Source organism: Pseudorasbora parva, chromosome 16 (assembly GCF_024679245.1).
Source record: "Pseudorasbora parva isolate DD20220531a chromosome 16, ASM2467924v1, whole genome shotgun sequence".
NCBI classification, from domain to species: Eukaryota; Metazoa; Chordata; class Actinopteri; order Cypriniformes; family Gobionidae; genus Pseudorasbora; species Pseudorasbora parva.
Window position 1 is genome coordinate 45,208,343 of NC_090187.1, and position 20,209 is coordinate 45,228,551.

Below are 20,209 nucleotides of genomic sequence, written 5' to 3' on the forward strand. Positions count from 1 at the left end.
CGCTGTAGAATTAGTGCCGCTGTAGAGTTAGTGCCGCTGTAGAGTTAGTGCCGCTGTAGAGTTAGTGCCGCTGTAGAGTTAGTGCCGCTGTAGAGTTAGTGCCGCTGTAGAGTTAGTGCAGCTCTAGAGTTAGTGCCGCTGTAGAGTTAGTGCCGCTGTAGAGTTAGTGTCGCTGTAGAATTAGTGCCGCTGTAGAGTTAGTGTCGCTGTAGAGTTAGTGCCGCTGTAGAGTTAGTGCCGCTGTAGAGTTAGTGCCGCTGTAGAGTTAGTGCCGCTGTAGAGTTAGTGCCGCTATAGAGTTAGTGTCGCTATAGAGTGAGTGTCGCTATAGAGTTACTGTCCCTATAGAGTTAGTGTCGCTATAGAGTTAGTGTCCCTATAGAGTTAGTGTCCCTATAGAGTAAGTGTCCCTATAGAGTAAGTGTCCCTATAGAGTGTCACTATAGAGTTTGTGTCGCTATAGAGTTAGTGTCCCTATAGAGTTAGTGTCCCTATAGAGTTACTCTCACTATAGAGTTAGTGTCCCTATAGAGTTAGTGTCCCTATAGAGTAAGTGTCGCTATAGAGTTAGTGTCGCTATAGAGTTAGTGTCGCTATAGAGTTACTGTCGCTATAGAGTTAGTGTCCCTACAGAGTTAGTGTCCCTATAGAGTAAGTGTCCCTATAGAGTTAGTGTCGCTATAGAGTTAGTGTCCCTTTAGAGTTAGTGTCGCTATAGAGTTAGTGCCGCTATAGAGTTAGTGCCGCTATAGAGTTAGTGCCGCTATAGAGTTAGTGTCGCTGTAGAGTTAGTGTCGCTGTAGAGTTAGTGCCGCTGTAGAGTTAGTGCCGCTGTAGAGTTAGTGCCGCTGTAGAGTTAGTGCCGCTGTAGAGTTAGTGCCGCTGTAGAGTTAGTGCCGCTGTAGAGTTAGTGCCGCTGTAGAGTTAGTGCCGCTGTAGAGTTAGTGCCGCTGTAGAGTTAGTGCCGCTGTAGAGTTAGTGCCGCTCTAGAGTTAGTGCCGCTGTAGAGTTAGTGCCGCTGTAGAGTTAGTGCCGCTCTAGAGTTAGTGTCGCTGTAGAATTAGTGCCGCTTTAGAGTTAGTGCCGCTGTAGAGTTAGTGCCGCTGTAGAGTTAGTGCCGCTATAGAGTTAGTGCCGCTATAGAGTGAGTGTCGCTATAGAGTTACTGTCCCTATAGAGTTAGTGTCGCTATAGAGTTAGTGTCCCTATAGAGTTAGTGTCCCTATAGAGTAAGTGCCCCTATAGAGTAAGTGCCCCTATAGAGTGTCACTATAGAGTTTGTGTCGCTATAGAGTTTGTGTCGCTATAGAGTTAGTGTCCCTATAGAGTTAGTGTCCCTATAGAGTTACTGTCACTATAGAGTTAGTGTCCCTATAGAGTTAGTGTCCCTATAGAGTTAGTGTCCCTATAGAGTAAGTGTCGCTATAGAGTTAGTGTTGCTATAGAGTTAGTGTCGCTATAGAGTTACTGTCACTATAGAGTTAGTGTCCCTATAGAGTTAGTGTCGCTATAGAGTTAGTGTCCCTATAGAGTAAGTGTCCCTACAGAGTTAGTGTCCCTACAGAGTTAGTGTCCCTATAGAGTAAGTGTCCCTATAGAGTTAGTGTCGCTATAGAGTTAGTGTCCCTTTAGAGTTAGTGTCGCTATAGAGTTAGTGTCGCTATAGAGTTAGTGCCGCTATAGAGTTAGTGTCGCTATAGAGTTAGTGTCGCTATAGAGTTAGTGCCGCTATAGAGTTAGTGCCGCTATAGAGTTAGTGCCGCTATAGAGTTAGTGTCGCTATAGAGTTAGTGCCGCTATAGAGTTAGTGCCGCTATAGAGTTAGTGCCGCTATAGAGTTGGTGCCGCTGTAGAGTTAGTGCCGCTGTAGAGTTAGTGCCGCTATAGAGTTAGTGCCGCTATAAAGTTAGTGCCGCTATAGAGTTAGTGTCGCTATAGATTATTTTTACTCTCCACCAATCAGCTGGTGTGTGGTGAGCGTTCTGCCATAATATGGCTGCCGTCGCATCATCAGGTGGTGCTGCACATTGGTGGTGGTTGAGGAGTATCCTCTCTTCTATATGTAAGGAAAAGCGCTATGTAAATGTAATAAATTATTATTATTATTATGATTATTATTATTGTCGCTATAATGGTTAGTATTATTATAGAGATATAGTATCGCGAGATGACACATTCTTTTGTGTGTTTACGTACGCTGGTAAACAATGTTTTTGCTCAGGTGACCAAAATGTCCACCCAATAGCAAAAAGTTATGCTCAGCGAGAAAATAAATTAAAAGAAGGGACATTGTTCGTGGTGCATAATGGGTGATGGCGTGGCGTTGGTGTGTGCAGGAGGAGAGCGGAGCGGAGGACTACGACACTCTTGATCTGTACCAGCAGAGTTTGGGCGAGATGCTGCTGGCGCTGGCGGGTAACACACACACTCTCTCTCTCTCTCTCTCTCTCTCTCTCTCACACACACACACACACACACACACACACACACACACACACAAACACTCTCTCTCTCTCTCTCTCTCTCTCTCTCACACACACACACACACACACACACACACACACATGCCTGGTTCACTATCTTTGTGGGGACTGTCCATAGACGTAATAGTTTTTTACCGTACAAACCGTATTTTTTATCCCCCTACACTGCCCCTAAACCTACCCATCTCTCTCACACACACACACACACACACAGCCCCTAAACCTAACCATCACAGGAAACATTCTGCATTTTTACTTTCTCATAAAAACTCCTCCTGTGTGATTTATAAGCCTTTTGTAAAGTGGGGCCATGGGTAATGTCCTCATATTTCACCCTCTCCTGTAATACCTGTGTCATACCCATGGCATTATACACATTTGAGTCCTCACTGAAGCCCCTTTCACACTGCGATTCCGGCAAATACACGGATAATGTGACCCGGCATTTGTTCCCGGGCCGCTAGATTTGGTCCATTCACACTGCCAGTGAAATACCGTAATATGTGCGCTTTCACACACAACCCGTAACGGCCCCGGGTCGAGTTGACGCGTGACATCCTGATGTGACGTATAACGGCGAGCGATCTCAGCTTCAGCGCGGATAGTAAGGAGCTCCGTGGTCTCGACTTGTGTCCAGTTTGCGCTCATTTCTGCTTGTTTAATTTTAGTTTCTTTTGTATACGAACACTCTCTGCGTTTAAAACACCGACGAGCTCTTCTGGCACTGCAGGGCTGTGTTATTGAAGAAACAAGCTCTAGGAGTCGCACGATAACTACGCACACGCTGCGGCATTAGTTTCGGCTTTTGTTCACACAGCGCTCGTCCCGGGTCGAATCCCGCAATGTTACTAGGTCCCCGACCCGGGTTCGGTAATCAATTCCAGGACGTGGTTGCTTTCACACAGAAGGCGACCCGGCAATGCTCCGGGAATATTGCGGGTCCGATGTGCAGTGTGACAGGGGCTATACACACACACACACACACACACACACACACACACACAAAACCCGAGTCCAGATGTGGCGATGAGTTTGTGCCAGGTCAGCGTGTGAGGTACGGTCTCACTGCCATCTGGATCTCATTGAGCTCAGCTCTCGGTGTTATTAAAGACTGAAACAAATGAAAACTGTTATCTCTTAAAGCTAGTGAGCTCAGAGGAGGAGATTCAGGTTTCACTGCAGGGGTTTGGGCCAGTTTAATGCCAGCACCGGCCATTTTAATCCAAACACAACCGCTCCAGGGCTCAGTGTGTGAGACACGATTCGTCTGGTTGTGAAATGTTGCTCAGGTGTTTGTTCAGATCGAGTACTCAGAAACACACTGGAAATAATGCTCTTCTTACTCAGTATTTCTGTCTTGTTTCGAGTCCAAACATCTAAAAATTCTTAAAACAAGAAGTATTTACTAGACGAGCAAAAGTTATTGTCTTGTTTGGGGAAAAATAACTCAAAATGAAGAGAGTTTTTGCTTAAAATAAGATAAATAATCTGCCAATGGGGTGAGAAAAATAATCTTGTTTTCTGTTTGAATTAAGATTATTTTTCTCACCCCATTGGCAGATTATTTATCTTATTTTAAGCAAAAACTCTCTTCATTTTGAGTTATTTTTCCCCAAACAAGACAATAATTTGTACTTGTCTAGTAAATGTTTCTAAATGTAAGAATTTTTAGTAGGGCTGGGCGATAAATCGATTTTATGGATTAATTCGAGTTTTTAGTTTACGACGATTTTTGTGAATGAAAATCGGTTTTCTCTTTCAAATCCGCCGACGCTCCCCTCTGAGCTCCCGTAATGGCTCAGCCCTCCCCGCGCGCGTTTGCCACAGAGGTACACAAACAACAAGGATCGCGTCTAACAACATACAGTGTCATTCGTAATTGCTTCAGTTTTTCACAGAACAATTAACAATACCCCGCTGCAAAGTGTGTTTGAAGTCTGAACGGAACCGCGCTAGGCGCTTCTCATTTAAAGCTGCGCTGACACGAACGCAGCGCGAGCTCACACACGGGCCAATCTCGTGACAGACACGATACACTGCAGCGCTGGTGATCCAGTGAGAGAGCGTTTAAATTCACCACAGAATTAATACCATCGCTACTGTGATCTAGTGGAAGCGGTCGGGGCAGAATTCTGTTATAAACCACAGATATCAGCTCTAACAGAGCTGAGCGAAGGTCAGGGGTTTCAGTCACAAAACACCAACATTTACCACGATTGTACTGTAGTAAAACCACATGGATTTAATGTTGTTGTTGTCATTATTTATCTCAGGATTCGTACAACCTTTTGAGATTGAAATTCAAGCACTTTCCAATGGTTTTCAAGAGCTTCACACTTATTTCCAGCACTTCAAAGCTCTAGATATCCGACTGTAATGTTATTTTTAATGTGATGTTTTGTAAAACTAAAAGTTTAAAGGGGTCTTGTGAAAGAAATAGTCGAATGTTTTTTTTAGTTTATTTTTTTAAAAATGTGTAATCCATTTTGTAGCATTTTTATTTAAAAAAAGATATGAAATGCCCACCACTATAACCAGCAGAAGAACACTTATTGATTTATTAGCGATTTCCACTCCCTAATGTATGGAAAGTACGAAGTCACAGTCTCAGGAAAAACTAAACTTTTCTTCAAATTGTGACTAAATTACAGTAAAGTAAAGAGCTCCTTTAATAATCACTGAAGCTGTCGATCAGTTCAGTGTGAGACTATTGAAGAACAATGCTAATCTATATAATAAGAGCATTACATTTAAATTTTCCCTATACTTTTTTTGCACATTACTGTTGTTAATAAAAGTTAATTTTATCTGCATATCAATTCATAAACCTTTGATATGTATACTGTATATTGCAAAAGATATGGTGCCCATTTATACTGTGGAATAGTCGGGGGTTATTCACATGCAGAAAGTTTTGCACCCCAGGTGGCACTTCTACCAAGCTGCAAATATTTAATTTTACCTAAACAAAATAAAGTTAAAACTTGTTTTGAACAATTTCTTTGTCATCTGCAGATTGATTTTAAGTAGGAAGGGGGAAAAAATCGTTTTAAATCGTAAATCGAATTTTTGGTGAAAAAATCGGGGATTTTTTTTTTGGGCCATATCGCCCAGCCCTAATTTTTAGATATTTAGACTAGAAACAAGACAAAAATACTGAGTAAGAAGAGCATTTGTTGCAGTGAATGTGCTAAAATGAGCTCAGATGATGATGGTATTAAACATCTGCTCAAACCGAACCCTTCCAAGCTCCAGAAGGTCACGAAATATGTTTTATTTTATTCTTCTGTAATTGTAACTCTAACATCAGGCTTTATATATTATCGCGACAGGTAGAGATCTATCAGTGTTAGATATAGATCCGGGTCACTAAAGACCCGAATATGTAAGAAGGTGTGGCGAAACAGTCACGCATTTAAGGGTTCACAAAACAACGCAACCAATAGCACTTTTCTGATGAACTTTTCCTCTGGCGCTGCTACTCTTATGCTAGTCTGGAGAAAAGACGACACTTGATTATTTCACCGCTCTCAACACCACCATGGTGTCACGAGTTGATCTCTCAAGGTGTATTAATTGTTGTGTGTGTGTGTGTGTGTGTGTGTGTGTGTGTGTGTGTGTGTGCTTGTTTTTGTGACGTATGAGGACTCAAATGTGTATAATGCCATGGGTATGACACAGGTATTACAGGAGAGGGTGAAATATGAGGACATTACCCATGGCCCCACTTTACAAAAGGCTTATAAATCACACAGGAGGAGTTTTTATGAGAAAGTAAAAATGCAGAATGTTTCATGTGATGGGTAGGTTTAGGGGCAGTGTGTGTGTGTGTGTGTGTGTGTGTGTGTGTGTGTGTGTGTGTGTGTTCCGCTGAAGTGTTTCTCTCTCTGTCTCTCCTGCAGCTGAAGGCCAAGGTCGGCGCAGAGAGCTTCTGCACAGCGAGGTGAGACGATTTGTGTTTATTCTATTTATTTGACTTGAGTAGCTTTAGTGAGTGAGTGTGTTTTTGTGTGTGTGTGTGTGTGTGTGTGTGTGTGTGTGTGTGTGTGTGTGGTTGATGATAATTTGACTTGTGTAACTGAAGTGTGTGTGTAGTGTCGCTGTTTGAGCATCAATAACATCTGTAAAGTTACGACGCTCAGAGCGAAGGGAGATATTTTCTTCTACAGAAATCTCTCTTTAAGGACTACAACCAGGGGCGTGGGACTGGGGGGATAAAGGGTACTGAGTAACCAGGGCCCGAGGCAGGGGGGGGGCCTTAGAAGTCAGTTTTCTATACATACACATACATGGTATGGGGGCCCAGCAAGATGGTTTGTACCCAGGGCCCAAAATTTGGTGCTACGCCCCTGACTACAACAAACGGCTGTAGAGACTACAACGAGCTAGTGACATCACCTGAACATTTACATAACCCCGCCCCCGGGATCATGTCGAGATGATGACATCATCAGTTATAACCGTAATTAAACTGAACTATCCCTGTTCTCTCTTCATCAGCAGATATTCTCTGGCTGATCTCACAGCGGTTTAGAGATTATCATGACAGAATATGCTAATCAATAACTGAAGATCGTTAACTCATAAACTCATCAACTATCGCTTCAGAAGCGTCCTGTCTCGTTCTACATGTTCTCTCTTCTTCTGGAGTCCCTCCATCATTGTCCGACTCCGGTTTGATCATAAAAGGCTGACATTGTCAGTGTGTGTGTCTGAGGTAATCAGAGCTGCTAACATGAGCTCTTAAAGCTCCGCCCTCTTCCTGAAAGGGGCGGGAGCACCAGCTCATTTGCATTTAAAGAGACACGCACAAAAACGGCATGTTTTTGTTTACCCTCAAAAAGTGACAATTTTAACATGCTATAAACATGATCTATGATTTTAAGCTGAAACTTCACACACACACACACACTCATTTTGTAAAAAGGGACATTATAGGATCTCTTTAATAGAAATATGAATAAAAACTCTAATCGTATTTTAATGAGAGTACTGGCAGTACTGACCTTGTTACGATGTGCTGGACGGTTCCTTTCTCCCCGATCACATGACCTGTGATCTCGTCCGGATCACATGACCTGTTGTTATGATGATGTCACCGCTCTGATATCCGTCCTGGTCACATGACATCAGGTGTGTTTCTCGTCTCTCCTGCAGATCAAGAGTCTGATGAGTCGAGCTGAATACCTCAAAGAGCTGATCAAGGTAAGGCGCTCACACACACACACACACACACACATTCCCTGAGACGCTCCTTCAGTGTGTAACGCTCACATGTGTGTGCAGATGCGGGAGACTCAGACAGACGAGTCGCTGAAGAAAGACGCAGCTGCTGAATCGGTCCGATCTTGTACGTACAGAACACACACACACACACACACACACACACACACACACACACACACACAGACAGATCAGTTATAATAATAATTCATACTGAGCATAATTCAAAATGATCAAGTGTGTAAATAAAAAAATAAAAACACACCGGCTTTGCTTATATTTGTAGAAAACAGATTCAGTCTCTAATGTCTCTCTCTCTCTCTCACACACACACACACACACACACACACACACACACACACACACACACTCTCTCTCTCTCTCTGTCTCTCTCTCTCAGCCTGTTGTTTACAGTGAGCCGGGTCCTCGCCATGGCAACAGATGCGACGTGTCACATGAACAGAGAATTCCCAGCTTCTGATTGGATCCTGGCAGATGGTCAAACTGCTGTCACTGTTTTCATCTGGACCAGATCTGAGAAAAAGACACACACACACTCTCCCACACACACACACACACTGCATAAGAGATGTGGCTCTCTGTGTGGCTACTATGCACTCAAACACACTTCACACACACACACATACACTGCATAAGAGATGTGGCTCTCTGTGTGGCTACTATGCACTCAAACACACTTCACACACACTCATGGATGCATTCGCAGCTTATACCTGCACTTAAAGAAGGGAGTTTTATCTGACTGCTCACTGAAGTGTGTGTGTGTGTTGTGATTCCTGATGATTGTGAGATTATTTATTCACTGTCTGATTTGAATGAAAGCATTCATCTGTATTTCTCTCTCTCTGGGTGAACATTTTCTTGCTTTATGAATTTTTGTTGGCCATAAATTGTCATTTCCTCTCCACATTCCTCTGGTAATGTAATTCCTCCTCCAGCATTCCTCTTTCCTCTCTGGAATAAATCAGCAGGAACCGTCGGATTCACTCTGAGGACAACAAAAAACACACGCGCTTTACAACGAGCTTCCATCTGTTAACATGACAAACACTTCTGCAGCATTTATTCAAAATGTACATTATTGAAATTAAAAGTTTTATCTGCTAAAATATAGCTGCACACCGCCTTTATCGGGGTTCAAGTCTGACAGTCTGAGCTCATACATGCCTATATTACCAAAAGTATTGGGACACCCCTCCAAATCATTGAATTCAGGTGTTCCAATCACTTCCATGGCCACAGGTGTATAAAATGAACAGCTCCAGACTTCTGTGGCCTTCAGATGAGCTCAAGAACAGCGTAGAGAGCTTCATGGAATGGGTTTCCATGGCCGAGCAGCTCATCCAAGCCTTACATCACCAAGAGCAATGCAAAGCGTGGGATGCAGTGGAGTAAAGCAGCCGCCACTGGACTCTAGAGCAGTGAGACGTGTTCTCTGAGCGACCAATCACGCTTCAGTCTGACAATCCCATGGACGAGTCTGGGTTTGGCGGTCGCCTGGAGAACGGGACTCGCCTGACTGCATTGTGCCAAGTGTAAAGTTTGGTGGAGGGGGGATTATGGGGTGGGGTTGTTTTTCAGGGGTTGGCCCCTTAGTTCCAGTGAAAGGAACTCTTAATGTTTCACCAAGACGTTTTGGACAATTTCACGCTCCTGACTTTGTGGGATCAGTTTGTGGACGGCCCCTTCCTGTCCCAGCATGACTGCGCTCCAGTGCACAAAGCGTCGCTCCATAAAGACATGGATGAGGAGTTTGGTGTGGAGGAACTGGACTGGCCTGCACAGAGTCCTGAGCTCAACCCGATAGAACAGCTTTGGGATGAATTAGAGCGGAGACTGAGAGCCAGGCCTTCTCGTCCAACATCAGTGCCTGACCTCACAAATGAGCTTCTAGAAGAATGGGCAAAAATCCCCATAAACACACTCCTAAACCTTGAGGAAAGCCTTTCCAGAAGAGCTGGAGCTGTTAGAGAGGGTGGGCCGACTCCAGATTAAACCCCACGGGTTAACAGTGGGGAGCTCATGTGTGTGTAAAGGCGGCACAACACTTCTGGCCATATAGTGCAAGTGTACCGAGTTTGGTGAAGATGGCTATTTTGCCACACCCACTTCAAACGGTTTGGACGCGAGTCAAAATATACCCTTTTTTAGGGGATAATTTTTCACAATCAGACTCCATAGAATCGTCTGCACTGATTTGGTGCCAATCAGGCGGAAAACCTCGAACTAGTTTCCAAAAGTAGGTTTTTCAAAAAATACCCAAATGTTTCACCAGGGTTTAGAAGTTAAGTAGCCATTTGTTACTTTTGAGCGCTGTAGCGCCCCCTTCAGGCCGATTGGGACGAGATATGGTGTGGTTGTAGATGGTGTGAGTACTACCAGCCCTCAAAGTTTCAAGTCTCTACGCCTTACGGTTCGGTCCGATCGTATTTGGGAAGAATTCTGATCCATGGAAACTCTACTCTTGCTACGCTCTTATACCTTTAAAGGGTATCTTCAGCGATTAGCATATGGCTTTGTATCAGTAGAAACCCTGGAGTATATTCGAATGATCGTGCTTACCCCTTGTAGCGGCCCTTTGATGTCGACGAATGAGGCAAAGTTTCTGACGGGTGCTCGTTTTATTTTTACTCAGATGCAGTAAACCACATTACTGAAGTGTTCAAGGGCTCACTTCTTTGTTGAACAGTTCTCTCTGTGCACCATAACAACAGCATTATAGCACATGGCACCGTAAAACTACAAAGAAAAACAAATACCAAAGAAACAAAACACATTTTTAAGGAAAACACACTCCACCAAAACATTCACAATATAGACAAACATTCACTACATTAACTACACATTTAACATCGTCCAAATTAATCTGCAAATATTACCAAAGAAATACACAAAACCAAAGTAAACATACCTGGCTCTGCTTGCCAAAGGGATACTAAAGTTGATGTTAGCTTGAGAACAAACTGCCATTACTGTTTCCTGTTTACTTATATACGTTTATTGCCCCCTAGTGGTGGTGCAGAGCGAAGCAAATTAAAGGGGAAGGTCATTACACCCCTCTTATATCCATCCCCCTGAAACGAGAGATTTATGCATTTTATTTCTGGAAAAATTACTCCGGTGACGCAAATATCGTCAATTTGCTTCATCGGTAAAATGCTTGTCCGGAGGCTAAAGACTCCAGCCAGCAGAGGGAGCCATTTCCTCATGTTTTACACTCACACATGAGGGATGGCGATCACACTCACAGCTCAGCTCGGCTCAGGCACTCATGGAAACGGTGCGGCCGGCGGAGCAAAGCGAGTATTTTATCTTCTCAAGTTAATTCCTATGAAAGTTAAGGCATGAACTGAACAAGCGCTGAGAACTACTGTCGTGAGCGCGGTCGTGTTTATCTCAGCTCATCACGATGCGTGTAATCTGACTCCTGAAGCGTTTGTGCTGTGACACTCCCTCAGCGGCTCACGTTATATTGAACACACACGTTCAGTTTTTAATTGTAGTGTCTGTTCTCTGACTGAACTGATTTTATGAAGATGATCGCGGTGGGAAAGTGATCAGTAATCCAGTAGCGGTGGCTGTGGGCGTGGCCTCACAGGGCAGTGAAGCATTCTGGGAATTGTAGTCTTTCATCCCCATGAGACAAAAATACATTTTCGGTCTTTTCTCAGTCTAGAAGGCACCAAAAATAATTTTACATTTCTACTACATTGATGACCCAGTTTAAATACAGCTTCATCTTCCCAGCGCTGAAGTACTCCTTTATTTACTAGTCAATTTCACAAGAAAGAAACGGCAAGTAACGTCACAAAGTTTGCATTATTCAGATAAATTCAGCAGAGCTGGACAAACGACACAACGTCATTACTTGAGTAACAGTACTACTGGTCAAATATGACTCCGTTACGAGTGAAAGTTGTAAACTGATTTTTACTGGAGTAAAACTACAGAAGTATTTGATTTCAAAAGTGCTTAAGTATCAAAAGTAAATGTCCTTCTTTATGTCGCCGCATTATTGTATTATAGTTGTATAAATGCACATTATGCCATCATGGTTTAAGCCAGTCAGTGACGCTCCATCTGACACACTAGCAGACGACTAACTTAAACTCATTTAAATACTTGTAGAAAAGTTACAAAGCTGCTGTCACTTTAAGGCCGAATGCACGGATCCAATACACTGATACACATCTGATATTCTCACACTGTTCACCTTCACTGAAGACAGAATCAACTTTGTTTATGTGAATCCTCCACTAAATGAGCATTTGGACATCCGTCTTCTTCCATTTTGCTCTAAACTATAAATCAGTGTTTAATAAATGCTGTGAAATCATTGAACTTCACGAGACTCTACAAGAGTGATTCCTGAAAGGCTTTCTGCAAAAACCCAAACACCTTTTAAAGAAGAAAAAAATCATCACTGACTTTCAAAGCTGCGACAGAAACGACTTTCCACTTCGAGGACCTTGATAGAAATGTAGTGGAGTAAAGAGGACGATATTTGTCTTTCAGATGGAGTGAAGTTAAAGTCAGAAGATTACAGAAAAAATAATACTCCAGTAAAGCACAGAGACTCAAACAGTGAACTTCAGTACAGGACTCGAGGAGATGAGCTGAGGGACGGTCCGGCTCTGTGTTCAGTTTCTGTTTTGTACTCATCTGATGGTGTCAGTGCTGTTAAATCAATAATGTCACTGAATATTACCTGTCTAAACCCCAAGTGATCAAACCAAAGGACAACACACACACACACACACTCTTAACCTTTGAGGTTTCGGCACGTCACTATCAGCAGTGACGCCTGATTTAACAAATGGCAGTCATTACAGAGCTCTTAACCTGGAGCTCCAGTGAAGGTCAGCCGATGAATGAAGCTCCTCTACTCGGATAATATCTGGAGTTTCGTTACGGAGCGGCTCTCAAACACACAATGAGGCTGTTGTGGTTCATGCCAGATCTGTGTGTGATTCTAGCTCAGAGGAGTCGTGCCAACTCAACATCAGATGAACTGAGGGAGGTGTGTGTGTGTGTGTGTGTGTGTGTGTGTGGGGCAGTGTGTGTGTTGGGTAGGTTTAGGGGCAGTGTGTGTCTGTGTGTGTGTGTGTGTGTGTGTGTGTGTGTGTGTGTGTGTGTGTGGGAAGGGTAGGTTTAGGGGCAGTGTGTGTGTGTGAGGGGTAGGTTTAGGGGCAGTGTGTGTGTGTGTGTGTGTGTGTGTGATGGGTAGGTTTAGGGGCAGTGTGTGTGTGTGTGTGTGTGTGTGTGTGTGTGTGTGTGTGTGTGTGTGTGTGTGTGTGTGTGTGTGTGTGTGTGTTGGGTAGGTTTAGGGGCAGTGTGTGTGTGTGTGTGTGTGTGTGTGTGTGTGTGTGTGTGTGGGGTGGGTAGGTTTAGGGGCAGTGTGTGTGTGTGTGTGTGTGTGTGTGTGTGTGTGTGTGATGGGTAGGTTTAGGTGCAGTGTGTGTGTGTGTGTGTGTGTGTGTGTGTGTGTGGGATGGGTAGGTTTAGGGGCAGTGTGTGTGTGAGGGGTAGGTTTAGGGGCAGTGTGTGTGTGTGTGTGTGTGTGTGTGACGGGTAGGTTTAGGGGCAGTGTGTGTGTGTGTGTGTGTGTGTGTGTGTGTGTGTGTGTGTGTGTGATGGGTAGGTTTAGGGGCAGTGTGTGTGTGTGTGTGTGTGTGTGTGTGTGTGTGTGTGTGTGTGTGTGTGTGTGTGTGTGTGTGTGTGTGTGTGTGTGTGTGTGTGTGTGTGTGTGATGGGTAGGTTTAGGGGCAGTGTGTGTGTGTGTGTGTGTGTGTGTGTGTGTGTGTGTGTGTGTGTGTGATGGGTAGGTTTAGGGGCAGTGTGTGTGTGTGTGTGTGTGTGTGTGTGTGTGTGTGGGATGGGTAGGTTTAGGGGCAGTGTGTGTGTGAGGGGTAGGTTTAGGGGCAGTGTGTGTGTGTGTGTGTGTGTGACGGGTAGGTTTAGGGGCAGTGTGTGTGTGTGTGTGTGTGTGTGTGTGTGATGGGTAGGTTTAGGGGCAGTGTGTGTGTGTGTGTGTGTGTGTGTGTGTGTGTGTGTGTGTGTGTGTGTGTGTGTGTGTGTGTGTGTGTGATGGGTAGGTTTAGGGGCAGTGTGTGTGTGTGTGTGTGTGTGTGTGTGTGTGTGTGTGTGTGTGTGTGTGTGTGTGTGTGGGATGGGTAGGTTTAGGGGCAGTGTGTGTGTGAGGGGTAGGTTTAGGGGCAGTGTGTGTGTGTGTGTGTGTGTGACGGGTAGGTTTAGGGGCAGTGTGTGTGTGTGTGTGTGTGTGTGTGTGTGTGATGGGTAGGTTTAGGGGCAGTGTGTGTGTGTGTGTGTGTGTGTGTGTGTGTGTGTGGGATGGGTAGGTTTAGGGGCTGTGTGTGTGTGTGTGTGTGTGTGTGTGTGTGTGTGTGTGTGTGTGTGTGTGTGTGTGTGTGTGTGTGTGTGTGTGTGTGTGTGTGTGTGTGTGTGTGTGTGTGTGTGTGTGTGTGTGTGATGGGTAGGTTTAGGGGCAGTGTAAGGGGATAGTAAATACGGTTTGTACAGTATAAAAACCATTACGCCTATGGAATGTCCCCATATGTCACAAAAACAAATGTGTGTGTGTGTGTGTGTGTGTGTGTGTGTGTGTGTGTGTGTAAAGGAGGGATCCTTCAGAAACACACACACACACAGAGTCTCCTTGAATTGACGTAGCTGTCATGAATAGGACATTGTACCCACAGGACACAATGCTGGCTCTACAATCCCTGTGTGTGTGTGTGTGTGTGTGTGTGTGTGTGTGTGTGTGTGTGGTGGGGGTTGAAATCTGGGTCAGTCCTGAAAGCAGATAAATGCAGGAGCCCAGCTCAGTGTGTTTCTGGGCTCTCCTCCTCCTGCCTTTGTTTATTTTGATCTGGTTCCCTCCAGTTGGACTCAGGCCTGTTATTTCCCAAAAATCCCAGAAACGAACGAGCCTCTGCGGAGCGGCTCTCCACAGACACTTCCAATTAAACCACGGAGTAAAGCCTACGAACATTACAGTCGTGCACTGAGCAACGGATGAACGTTAGAGTTAAAACCAGTGAAAATACTGATACTACAATATCGCCACACACCCGTCAGGCCTCCGCTCATCTTCACACACAGTTTAAGATATTTTATATTTAGTCCGAGAGCGTATGCAAGTGTATGAACACTATACTGTCCATGTCCAGAAAGGGAATAAAAACATCATCACAGTAGTCCATATGAGACATCAGTGGGTTAATTAGAGTCTCTTGAAGCATCCAAAATACATTTGGGTCCAAAAATAACAAAAACTACGACTTTATTCAGCATTGGCTTCTCTTCCGCGTTTGTGTTCAATCCTCAAATAAAGATTCAAACGGTTATGAGTCAGCGAATCGACTCATGATTCAGATTGCGTGTCAAACTGCTGAAATCACGAGACATTGGCGATCCGAATCATGAATCAATCGTTAGAGATGGAGATTTAAATCTACAGACGCTAATAGATCAAGTGCACTAAAATAAACACTCCAAAGTGTGTTTCGTGTCCACTAGTCTGAAAGGAGAAGATTGCCTTAATCACAGGAAACATTTTGGCTTTATGAAATATGATTTTATACCCGTATCAAAATGTGCTGTAAGCAATCGCTTTTATTAATTGCTGGTTCACTTCGTCAAAACATCACACTTTAGTTGCTTATTATCAAGTATATTAGACCGTTTATTACTTATAAAGCACATATGAATGGGTTATTCTGCAGGAGCATATTCTCCATCTCTACCCAAAACCCAAACTTCACCACTATCGTAAATACTTCTTAATTTAAGAATAGGTAGATATTTACTCTAGACAAGACAAAACGACTGAGTAAGAAGAGTGTGTTGTGCAGTGAGAAAATACAAGAGAACTTTTTGTTTTGCATATAAAAAAATAAAAAAAACACTGCATTTTTTGGCATGTAGTAAAATAAAAACTAGATATTTCCCTCATATTCAAAATAATTTTCTCATATTTTGATGGTTTAATTGAACTTGTAGGGTCATTAAAAATAAACATCCCAATCTGACGTCACTTTTGGACTGTTTATAATTTTCTACTGCAACCAAATATGCATTTTTAATTACACTTTACCACTAACATTTGCATTTTCATCACTGCTTTCAAAAAGCTTCAGGCGGACATTATAACCTGTGATTCAGTGAGTCATTTGAGCACTGATTCAATACAGTGAGATATTTGAGCACTGATTCGAAACAGTGAGTCATTTGAGCACTGGTTTGATTCAGTGAGTCATTTGAGCACTGATTTGATACAGTGAGTCATTTGAGCACTGATTCGATTCATTGAGTCATTTGAGCACTGATTCGATACAGTGAGTCATTTGAGCACTGATTTGATTCAGTTCAACCAATTACTTAAAAATAATTGTTTGTGCTTAAAGGGATAGTTCAGCCGTATTTGTGTTATTTTATACCTCATATCAGACGACTCTCATCAGTTCCCATCGCCATTACTTCCGCTGAGTAAGGTCAAAATACCGCCGTGATCATAGACATATTTACAAAGATGCCTCATTAGTGTCTGTGCAGATTGGTCTAATGAGGAATCTATGTAAATATATCTATGATCGCGCCGGTATTTTGGCCCTATTATGGAGTTATTTCGAATTTTTAAGTAGACTCAACGAGGATGGTCAACTTAAATGACATTAAACTGACTGAAATAAAATGAGTTGAATCTGAAACCAGTTGGGAATCGAGATAAAGCAATGCAAACTCAGAACTTATCTCTCATGTCATTTTTTACTGACTGTAAGTGACTTTGCATCTACACGTCAACATTATTCTCCAACCCGAGCCGTCTCGAGTGAGAGTTTAGTCTGGAGACGTTTGTTAGGAGCTTCAAAATAAAGACTGATGACTGATAGTTTCCACCACAGAATAAAAGATAAAAGGGGAATTGCAACTTTCTCATCTCACAATTCTGAATTTCTTCTCGATTGCGAGTTATAAAGCCAGAAGTGCAAGATGTAAACTCGCAAAATCAGACTTTATTTTCTCGTAATTGCGAGTTTATTCATTTTTAACCTGCAAGTTTGACTTCAAAATAAGAGTTATCGATGTAGTCGACTAATAATCTAATGACTGATAGTTTCCACCACAGAATAAAACATAAAAATACAACTTTTTATCTCAAAATTCTGACTTTTTTTCTCAATTGCACGAAATAGTCAGAATTGCAAGATATAAATTCGCAAATTCTGACTTTGTTTTTCTTGCAGTTTAGATTTTTTTCCTCACCATTCTGACTTTGTAACTTGCAATTATCCCTTACATATCTCACAGTTGTGTGGGGGAAAAAAATCTGAATTGTGAGAAAAAGGACAGAATTTATAAAAAAATAGATAAATAAATATTTGCAAATTACTGCTAGTATTTGCTAATTATAAAGATCTAAACGAGTAATTACTATCTTTATAAGTAGCACATTCAAACTGTAATTTGCAATTACTTTTTTCTCACAGTTCTGGCTTAAAAATTTGCAATTCGAACTTTTTTTATATCATAGATATATTTACGTAGATTTTTATTCAACCGATCGTGCAGGCACTAATAAAGCATCTATGTAAATATTGACATGCATTATACGAGCAACGGCTGAGTTAAACATCTTCATCTGTGTTCTCCTGAAGAAACACACACACCTACATCTGGGACGCCCTGCAGATTAACATCAGGCTCATTTAGGGCTGAACTGTCCCTTTAAATATTAATAAGCAGTAATAAGGAGGCAAAGGTTGTAGTTAACTGCAGCCTAAACTAAAGTGTAACCATGAGATTATTAGTTATGGAAATACATTTTCCATATTTTCCAGCCGTCAAATGACAGATTGAGAGTGCATTGAGCATTTCAACATGACTTTTATTTTAAAAATTCCACAATGCATAAATAAATTCTTTTTCTGTACACACTTTGTGAATTGAAGAGATATCAGCGCTTCTGATCCTAGAGTTCACATTAACTCAAACATCACTAATAACTCATTATATGCAGAGGAAATAAGAGTAATAAAGTAATAGTAATATAAGAGTTCGGAAACCACTGGAAAACTTCAGGAAGAGTTCGGAAACCACTGGAAAACTTTAGGAAGAGTTCAGAAACCACTGGAAAACCTTAGGAAGAGTTCGGAAACCACTGGAAAACTTCAGGAAGAGTTCGGAAACCACTGGAAAACTTTAGGAAGAGTTCGGAAACCACTGGAAAACTTCAGGAAGAGTTCGGAAACCACTGGAAAACTTTAGGAAGAGTTCGGAAACCACTGGAAAACTTTAGGAAGAGTTCGGAAACCACTGGAAAACTTCAGGAAGAGTTCGGAAACCACTGGAAAACTTCAGGAAGAGTTCGGAAACCACTGGAAAACTTTAGGAAGAGTTCGGAAACCACTGGAAAACTTCAGGAAGAGTTCGGAAACCACTGGAAAACCTTAGGAAGAGTTCGGAAACCACTGGAAAACTTCAGGAAGAGTTCGGAAACCACTGGAAAACTTTAGGAAGAGTTCGGAAACCACTGGAAAACTTTAGGAAGAGTTCAGAAACCACTGGAAAACTTTAGGAAGAGTTCGGAAACCACTGGAAAACTTTAGGAAGAGTTCGGAAACCACTGGAAAACTTCAGGAAGAGTTCGGAAACCACTGGAAAACTTTAGGAAGAGTTCGGAAACCACTGGAAAACTTTAGGAAGAGTTCAGAAACCACTGGAAAACTTTAGGAAGAGTTCAGAAACCACTGGAAAACTTTAGGAAGAGTTCGGAAACCACTGGAAAACTTCAGGAAGAGTTCGGAAACCACTGGAAAACTTTAGGAAGAGTTCGGAAACCACTGGAAAACTTTAGGAAGAGTTCAGAAACCACTGGAAAACTTTAGGAAGAGTTCGGAAACCACTGGAAAACTTTAGGAAGAGTTCAGAAACCACTGGAAAACTTTAGGAAGAGTTCGGAAACCACTGGAAAACTTCAGGAAGAGTTCGGAAACCACTGGAAAACTTTAGGAAGAGTTCGGAAACCACTGGAAAACTTTAGGAAGAGTTCAGAAACCACTGGAAAACTTTAGGAAGAGTTCAGAAACCACTGGAAAACTTTAGGAAAAGAACGTTTTCAGGCACTTGTTGGTGTCCAGCATGAGCGATAGATGAGTTTAGAGTCAGGGAGGAAGGTTTCTGATCATCTCTGTGAGATCAAGTGTGTGTGTATGTATGTTTGTGTGTGTGTGTGATGGGTAGGTTTAGGGGCAGTGTGTGTGTGATGGGTAGGTTTAGGGGCAGTGTGTGTGTGTGTGTGTGTGTGATGGGTAGGTTTAGGGGCAGTGTGTGTGTGATGGGTAGGTTTAGGGGCAGTGTGTGTGTGTGTGTGTGTGATGGGTAGGTTTAGGGGCAGTGTGTGTGTGTGTGTGTGTGTGTGTGTGTGATGGGTAGGTTTAGGGGCAGTGTGTGTGTGTGTGATGGGTAGGTTTAGGGGCAGTGTGTGTGTGTGTGTGTGTGTGTGTGTGTGTGTGTGTGTGTGTGTGTGTGTGTGTGTGTGTGTGTGTGTGTGTGATGGGTAGGTTTAGGGTCAGTGTAAGGGGATAGAAAATATGGTTTGTACAGTATAAAAACCATTACGAGAGTCCCCATATCTCACAAAAACAAACGTGTGTGTGTGTGTGTGTGTGTGTGACTGTTCCAGGGGCCGTTTAACAGCTTTTTGAAGGGCCTCTTCACTCAAATCAAGCTCTTGATCCCAAACCCGGCTCCTTTATGTGCCGCCACTGCAAATATTTGCAGTAAGATGCGATACAATGAGAGTCCGCTGGCGTAAGAGCTCCGCAAACACTCGACACACGGCCAACGTCTGTCCTCAGTCTCACTAAAGAGACTCAAAGAGGACAAAATATGGAGGAAAACTGGAGCAGAAACACTGCGAGAGTTCATCCGATCTCACTGAGATGAGTTTAAAACACACGGTTGGCATCTCGAGCATGTCGGAGGAGCTCGCTGTGAGCACACTTCATAAAAACAACAAGATTATTTCTCTCACCCCATTGGCAGATTATTTATCTTATTTTAAGCAAAAACTCTCTTCATTTTGAGTTATTTTTCCCCAAAACAAGACAATTGCTTTTGCTTGTCTAGTAAATACTTCTTGTTTTTAGATGTTTGGACTCGAAACAAGACAGAAATACTGAGTAAGAAGAGCATTTTTTGCGGTGTGAAATGACTTACAGGTCGGACATCACGGATGATTTGACGGATTTTAATTGAATAATTTTGTTTTAATTGAAGTTTAATGAGTTGAGCAGCGTGTAAACGTGCTTTATCCGTCAGAGAACCCGTCAGACATGCTCGATATTAAGACATTTCTTCTTTTTGGCACAAAGGCTTCTTTAAAATCGAGAACCCTAATATTGAGTTATTTCAATTTTCAAGTAGACTCAACGAGGATGTTCAACTTAATGACATTAAAC

General features: G+C 42.7%; 2 protein-coding genes and 1 long non-coding RNA gene across 9 annotated transcripts in view; 1 reads left to right on the forward strand and 2 right to left on the reverse strand.

The window, feature by feature from the left end:
• The window catches only part of tars3 (threonyl-tRNA synthetase 3), a 65,660-nt gene extending 57,542 nt beyond the window's left edge, over nt 1-8,118 (reverse strand). For 3 of the 4 annotated variants that reach the window (XR_010898415.1, XR_010898414.1, XM_067419183.1), the window contains exons 1-3: nt 7,972-8,118; nt 7,758-7,830; nt 7,490-7,634 (exon numbers count right to left, since the gene is read on the reverse strand). The gene's annotated coding sequence lies outside the window, so the exon portion shown is untranslated. Of the gene's footprint in view, nt 1-7,489; nt 7,646-7,757; nt 7,831-7,971 lie in introns of those variants that run through there. The other variant, XM_067419184.1, reaches the window with a different exon arrangement.
• The window catches only part of ulk3 (unc-51 like kinase 3), a 27,673-nt gene extending 19,039 nt beyond the window's left edge, over nt 1-8,634 (forward strand). For all 3 annotated transcript variants that reach the window (XM_067419203.1, XM_067419202.1, XM_067419204.1), the window contains exons 13-17: nt 2,337-2,415; nt 6,386-6,426; nt 7,641-7,688; nt 7,770-7,833; nt 8,107-8,634. In XM_067419203.1, coding sequence (XP_067275304.1) covers nt 2,337-2,415; nt 6,386-6,426; nt 7,641-7,688; nt 7,770-7,833; nt 8,107-8,123 — 249 coding nt within the window. In that variant the 3' untranslated portion in view covers nt 8,124-8,634. The remainder of the gene's footprint in view (nt 1-2,336; nt 2,416-6,385; nt 6,427-7,640; nt 7,689-7,769; nt 7,834-8,106) is intronic.
• On the reverse strand, nt 8,576-12,749 carry LOC137043106 (uncharacterized). 2 transcript variants are annotated; one of them, XR_010898417.1, is made up of 4 exons: nt 12,156-12,749; nt 10,639-10,801; nt 10,290-10,466; nt 8,576-8,715 (listed from the first exon to the last, which is right to left on the reverse strand). It is a non-coding gene; the product is annotated as an uncharacterized lncRNA (long non-coding RNA). The 2 variants fall into 2 exon arrangements; XR_010898418.1 differs by lacking the exon at nt 12,156-12,749 and adding an exon at nt 10,950-12,148.
• Nucleotides 12,750-20,209: the final 7,460 nt, after the last annotated feature.